Raw genomic sequence first — 7,402 nt, 5'->3', positions numbered from 1 at the left:
TGACGCCCGACGGCTGTCCGGCAGCGCCCCCTGGCGGACGCCGCGCTCACGGCTGCGCTTGGCTTGCAGGTCGTACCGGGAGGTACACGCTGATCGAGAAATGGCGGGAGACGGAGAGGCACCTGGCACCGCACGAGAACCCCATCGTGTCGCTGAACAAGTGGGGGCAGTACGCAAGCGACGTGCAGCTGATCCTGCGCCGCACCGGGCCCTCTCTCAGCGAGCGGCCAACTTCGGACAGCGTGGCTCGCATCCCAGAGAGGACTCTGTACCGGCAAAGCTTGCCTCCCCTGGCCAAGCTGCGGCCTCCCAGTGATAAATCAATGAAGAGGAGGGAGCCGAAAAGGAAATCACTTACCTTCACTGGGGGGGCCAAAGGGTTGATGGACATATTTGGGAAAAGCAAGGAGTCGGAGTTTAAGCAAAAGGTGCTCAACAACTGTAAAACAACAGCAGATGAGTTGAAGAAACTGATCCACCTCCAGACAGAGAAACTTCAGTGCATTGAGAAACAGCTGGAGTCCAGCGAATCTGAGATCCGCTACTGGGAACAAAAGTATAACTCCAGCCTGGAAGAAGAAATCCTCAAGCTAGAGCAGAAGATCAAAAGGAACGAAGTGGAGATTGAAGAGGAAGAGTTCTGGGAAAATGAGCTTCAGATTGAACAGGAGAATGAAAAGCAGCTAAAGGAGCAGCTGCAGGAGATGAGGCAGAGGATCCTGGACTGTGAGAGCAAGCTTAAGGACTATATGTCTCAGATTCACAACATGGAAAGTGGTCTTGAAGCAGAGAAGTTGCAACGGGAAGTTCAAGAGTCCCAAGTGAATGAAGAAGAGGTCAAAGAAAAGATCGAGAAGGTGAAGGGTGAAATTGATATTCAGGGCCAGCAGAGTCTGAGACTGGAAAATGGCATTAAAGCTGTAGAAAGGTCTTTGGGCCAAGCTGCCAAACGGTTACAGGTAAGAACATCTTTTTTATCCATAGCTAAAGAAAAGTTAAAGGCGTGACTGTCATGAGTTTCTCTTACACAGATTTGGAGCCCATGACAGAAAGCATGCGAAAGTTCCCACAGTGAATTGGGGTAAAAGGAAGAAAGCTTGCTTTCATTTTCAAATTATATTTCAGATTTTTTTTGAAGAGCAGGTAATTTTCATTTCACCTGTGTGTATTTTGCTCATTCAAACCATCTGAAAAGAAAAACAGTAGTTAGTTCTTTGTCTCAATATAAACCAGCAGATATTTTGGTGGGTGTGTTCCTGGCCATTCAGAAGGCCAGGGTGGCCTGTAGTGTTAGTGCTGAGTGCCACAACACCTCTCATTTATTTATATGCTGGCTCAGTTTCTTTCCCATCAGTTACAGCTTTGGTTTCCTACCATTCCCTGACTACCTGGTGACCTCTGAGAAATCATTTAAAATGTATCTTTACCATGCAGTGGTCCATGATAGAGAAACACCAGAGCAGCCATATTGCACCTGTGGCAGTACATCTAGCCATCTCGCCCTGCTGAGAGGGGGTGCTCACTAGCTCCAGTGAGGTGCTGCTCTGCTAGTGGGTCTGGGCTCTTTTATACCTCAGACAAATAATATCTCCTGCATGAACAATAGCACATTTAGGGCTAGTGGGAATTACTGTACTGCTGGGTGCTCGGTGGGGACCATAGTGCTATTGGCCTAACACCTTTAAAATTATTAGTCTTCAAACCCCTGTTGATTTGGTGTTAGATATCTTGAGCATTTAGGTCCTAGATCTTGGCAGCTCGGTGCTTAATATTGTTAAATTTCAGGGAAATGTGCACCATCATACCCTCTGTTGAGTCTAAACTTGTGATTCTTGATAGGTTGTCTGTCTGTCTTTCTACTGAAGTAGAATAATTTAAAAGAATAGTCCAAAAGCACCACCTGGATAGATGGCTGTAGAGCTAAAATAACTGTTAGTTTACAGGGCGTTTGTTTTAAAGAACGACATCTCCCTTTTCCTGTCTGACATGCTGGTGTTCAGGATTTTATATTCTCTGCGCTTCAGGCATTTGTGGTACGTGTCAAAAGAGAATCCAGTCTCTGCTTCCTTGCTAAAGTTAATGGTATCACCTGGAACTTCACCAGAGCATGAAGGAATAAATGTAAATGGAAATCCAGCTGCTAGGTGGATGAGATGAAGGAAAGATTGTGGCTCTTGGGATTTTAATGTGCCACGTAAGGTAGAACGCATCAGTTTGAGTTGCAGTTCTTGCTGGGATTCACAGTTACTACATTCCACAGTGCTGCTGTTGCAGTAAGGTGATTCTGCTGTGAATATGTAAAGAGATTTTTCATCCTTACTCCTGAGCACCTAGAACTATGTTAGTATAAGCTGTTTTTACTAAATGAGGAGGGGAAAAAGAATGTAATCTTTTCATACAAAGCAAAATGGATGAAAACTGTAAGCAGCTTTGGCCATACTTAGGTATCTTAAGTTTCCACACGGGCTGCACTTAAGGATTTGTGCTAACAGAAAGCATCAAGTCCTCTATATATTTTACCTATCCTCAGTAACGCTCAGTGAGGCTATGATAAAGTTCAAAATCTTTCTCGATTTGTTTTTTTCATAGACTAGGCTTTAACTTTCTCAGGAAAGTTCCCTTTAAATTCAGCTCTTCAAAACTTGTTCTAAACCTAAAGGTGCACTTATCTGGAAGTCCAGGAGAAAATAAACTCAGCTCTGCATTACACAGTTTTGGGGTAAGGAAACAGAGAAATATTTTCTTGCATGCTGAAAGGTAAATACTAATATTCATTTGCTGATTTGAAACTAGAAAAGTTGAGCATGGGTGTTTTTATAGGCCTTTCAGTAAAGAAGGAAAGAATTTAAGTGATTTTATGTGATAAAAACAGGAAGGTGACATTTTTTTTAATAGTATGTGAGGGATTTCTAGTAATTTATCCTACCTTTCATTCCTTTTCTCTAGCCACCTCAGTAACATACTTTCCAACAATATGAGGCTATGTTCAGTTAAGGATCAAATGCAGCACTCTGCTCCCCTTGAAAAAAAAAAAAAACACAAACAAACACGAAAACCCAAAATCCCACTCTTCTTCAGGTGAAAGATCTCACTAAAGTTTCACAATTAGATACTAAATTTAAGAGCTTAAACCAGTAGGATTTGGGGTGGTACTTAACATTTTTACCTTATTTCCTGTGAAAGTTGAGAAGTGTCAAGAACAAATTATTTATTCTGTTAGTTCCACTAACGTGTATTTCAGTGATTCAGGTTTCAAAAAACCCCACAACTTAATTCCCTTCAGTGACAATTTTGTTACAGTCTTATAAAACACAGAGGTGTAGAATTGACAGTGTAGTAAGTAAAGACAGTTGAGAATTTCCTGTGTTCCAGGTACCCCATTCTAGAGTCTAACGGGCCCAAAATAAGTTGAGAATTTTTCTGTAGAATTGTCTTAAAATTTGGACATGGCCTGGTTTCCATTTCTCAGTCCAGTTTCTCCAAAAGCTCATAGCCAATGAATGGAAACGCAAGTCTAGAATGGAAAGCTGAGACCAACCACATGATATACATTGACTGAATAGGTCAAACCAGCACATTAGTGACAAAGCAACTGACATTTAAAAGGTCCTGCTTTGTGTTAATTTTCTTACTAACCGTTTAATTCAGTCTCAACTGTGGCCTTACTGCAAGTTTAAAGTGAATAAGGGCTGTGCTGTTAGAGACTGCTCCTAGAGCAGATCCAAAAAACTAGTGTGAGTTCATGTATGATTCTGCTTACACAAGATAATTAGGGAAAAGGAGGTTGACCCAACCTCCATCTCTTGCCAAAATGAAGATGTAGCACTGCATAGAAATGCCCACAGACATGCTGCCTGGCCCATGCCCTCTGTGGCCAGATAGGTGAAGCCCATCCTGGTTGTGCAAGGCACCCCATGCACCTTCTGCTAACAAAGCTGAAGTTGTGTATGTGTGGAAATAATTGTAGTCTAAGACTGTTGTAATCTATTGGAACTGTAGGTTTTGCATATCACACCAGAATTACAGAGCTTTGAGGAATATCCTAAATGATCATCTTCTGTGCTTGTTGAAAGGGTGGTGAACCAGCCAGGATTTGGCCTCATTGCACAAAGCACAGTATGCTTGCAGAGTGAGAGAGTTCTGTCCATAAAAATTTACCTTCTAAATAGAAAACACAAAGGGAATTACTCTCCTTTTGGGAACAGAAGAACTAAATGACCTGTCCAAGTCATGCTGGACACTTCTGGCAGAGCTAAGTTCTGGTGCCAGACTGATGCTTAGTTGATGTATCTTTTTTCAGAGCGCTCACTATTAACTTTATTTGCTCTAATCTGTTGTGACAAAATTTTTCTCAGGTGACATGAGAAACATCCACTAGTCACCCAAGAAGAAATATAAACAGACCAGTAGTAACCCCCAATAAGTAATAGTGAGTGTTGATTAGCTTTCTAAATTACAAGATTTAAATACCTTTCAACTCTTACATTTGCATTTGAATTGAAAAATCAGAGGCTTTCTCATCAATAGGAGAAGTGTTAGTTGTTCAATTACAAATAGTCTTGAAGTGCTGCTTTATGCTTGCTGCTGCTCAGCAGATGTTTTCTTTTTCCTGGCAGGATGGGGAGCAAGAATTGGAGCAACTGACAAAGGAGCTGCGACAGGTCAATCTCCAACAGTTCATCCAGCAAACAGGAACAAAGGTCACAGTGCTACCAGCAGACCCTGTTGAGGTGGAGGCCCCGCATGTGGAGCTTGAGAGAGGTGCAGTGGTCAGAATGCTTTTGATGGGCAGGAGAAGATGTCAAAGCATTTACCTGCTGCATTAATGCTAGCACTCATACATGACGTGAATGGTCTGTTAGCAAATGAGTTAGCAAAATACAAGAAAGCACAGTGTCAAATGTTTCTTTCATTCCAAGGGTTTAGCAAGCTATAAATAAAGCACACTATGTAGATAACTTCTCTCTCACTGTGCCTAGGTGTGTGTTTGTTGCATCAGTAATCCATTAGGTCAGTAACTTTCAAGTGTGGTCGCCATGGCTGCGGACATGTAAGCTGGCACGCAGTCTGATTACTGTTCATCTGGGTTCTTCCTCTTCTGGAGGGATGAGTTGTCAAAGTAGAAAAAGAAATGTGTCTGGATCTCAGGAAATCCCACACAGCAGCCACATGGGAATAGGAGCTAATCCAGCTGGGCTGCCAGCCATCCAGAAGTCCTGCACAGATGGCTGCTACTGTGTGTGCAGATTGACGCCCCTCATGAGATCAGTGCATTCTGCACATGCTCACTTCTTAATTCAGAATTACCTACACAGAAATTGTGGGAGTTCTTTGAATGAGGATCAGAACTGTGGCACAAGCAGAAGCTCCTTTGCTGTGGTGTGCTTTATCCAGTACCATGCTTGCGAGGGGCCTGTTTCTCTCAGCATTCTCCTTAGCTGGTTCTGCCCTTCCTCTTAGAAGACTTTCCAACCAAAAGGCACTGGGAGGGTAGGGAGAGAAGAAAAGACAATCAAGCTTTAAATGTCATCACTTGTACGAACTTTTTTAGTGGGCAGGAAGCTGAAGCTTTGAGTTACATACAGGTACTCTTTCTGCACATTACTGTATAAATGTATTGCATGTATCTGTGCATGTTCCTTGTGAGAGGGTAATTATAGTGCGTAGAGTATATCTTTCTGCTCTAAAATGAGTAGGAAGTGCGCACCTTAGATTTCATCATTTCTTCATCAGGCATTTGAATTTTTTGTTGTATGTGGTATTCTTTGGTATTGCACTAAGCGCACACTGCAGTGAGCAGGAAGAAGAGAGGTGTTCTACAAACATCACCCCTGATGATGACATTTCTAACTGCTCTTTTTCTTGTGCAGAACCAACATTTCAGTCTGGGTCACTGAAGCGCCCTGGCTCATCGAGGCAACTCCCCAGTAACCTTCGGATACTACAGAATCCCCTGTCATCTGGTTTTAACCCAGAGGGCATCTATGTATGACAGTACATACCTCTTCTGGAGAGGACCTAGCAAGGTACCCTGGACAAGATACACTTTTGTTTTATTCTGCCAATGATGAATGGAAGAAGATTGTTTGTTTGTTAAGCCACCATATTATTTTTACTTCTTCCTCCAACACACTGCTTGGAGCCATACCCTGTGCACTGATGCTAAAGAGACAGAGGAGCTGTCTTGATTCATAATTGACAAGGATGACCTTGCTGTCAACACAGCTAGAGTGCAAAAACCTTAATTTGGTTTTGCCACTTCAGAAGTGTTTGGGAAAGTACTGTTCCTCGTATAGGCATAAATGACTGAGGGTGAAGGAAACTACGTATGCAACTTATCTGAGGTTTAATTTATTCCCTTTAATCTATGGATGTGTGAATGTTGACCTTTTGTATTTTTATTTTTAACTTGTGAATAATCACGTATGGCTGTATGTCAGTCTGAAAAGGTGACTTTAATTTGAGTGTACAAACATCCACCATTTGATCAAGTACAACAGCTTGCAACGCAGAGTTCTGTGGCGTGCTGAACCATTAAAATGGTTTCCCACTACTGACTTTGTTAATTTCTGTTGTGATTCATAATATGTTATGTTCCATCCATTGCTACCTTTTAAGGCTTGAAAAGTGGATCTTGTGGGATTTACTTGCTATTGAATCTGCCTTGAATGAAGCACCTAGTGTTCAAAAGATTTATGGAATTTAAACCTTGGCTTGGTAAAAAAATTTCCAGAGTATGATTGAGGATGCACTAGTTAGATGATATTTTATTATATAGAATGTATATTTTAAATATTTTGCCACATTGTATATGCCTTTTGAAAAAAGGACAATGTAAGAAGTTGTCTTCATATGTCATACCAAAAGAGAGTAGGAGGCTTTCACTGTGTCTGATTTTGTACTTTATTTTTTCCACTAGCCATTACAGTGTTCTTGTTTTGCAGTAAATCTCGCTGTTGGAGGAGGGGGAAAAAAAAAAAAAAAGAGCAATCCTCTTACGGCCTTCCAGAATTCACTTGAGTTTTGTGGAGGGAAGAAACCTGACAGTCCCATGAAGTAAATAGCAGAGCATCTGCTGACTTGAGTGTGGCCAGGATTTTGTTCCAGATCCACAGTGTTCAATGGTAGACATTTAGTCCCTTTGTAAGACATATTGTTGCTAAGACATATTGTTGCTCAGGTGCTTACAGAATTTAAAGCTTACAAGCAGGAAATTCAGACGTTTGGTTGTTATTTTTTACAAAACATTTTAAAAGAGAACATTATTGTATCTTGATGTCATTCTAATGCAATCAGAGCTAAGCAAGGATTAGACAAAATGGCTTCCATGCCAGAAGATGCTACCAAGTACCATGATGGTTACAGGCCTTGAAATTAGACTGCTAAAGTGGACATCAAGTTT

At 41.6% G+C, this 7,402-nt stretch overlaps 1 protein-coding gene across 5 annotated transcripts in view; it reads left to right on the top strand.

Annotated features, from left to right (window-relative positions):
* Positions 1-6,993, top strand: part of RASSF8 (Ras association domain family member 8) — a 109,180-nt gene extending 102,187 nt beyond the window's left edge. For all 5 annotated transcript variants that reach the window (XM_026866713.1, XM_026866739.1, XM_026866745.1 and 2 more), the window contains 3 exons: positions 70-959; positions 4,617-4,761; positions 5,871-6,993. In XM_026866713.1, the coding sequence (XP_026722514.1) occupies positions 70-959; positions 4,617-4,761; positions 5,871-5,992 (1,157 nt within the window). In that variant the 3' untranslated portion in view covers positions 5,993-6,993. The remainder of the gene's footprint in view (positions 1-69; positions 960-4,616; positions 4,762-5,870) is intronic.
* Positions 6,994-7,402: the final 409 nt, after the last annotated feature.

This window comes from Athene cunicularia (genome assembly GCF_003259725.1).
Source record: "Athene cunicularia isolate RWA chromosome 1 unlocalized genomic scaffold, athCun1 chr1_part2, whole genome shotgun sequence".
Taxonomy (NCBI): Eukaryota; Metazoa; Chordata; class Aves; order Strigiformes; family Strigidae; genus Athene; species Athene cunicularia.
Note: the sequence above shows the minus strand (reverse complement) of the source record. Positions and strands in the feature narration are given on the sequence as shown.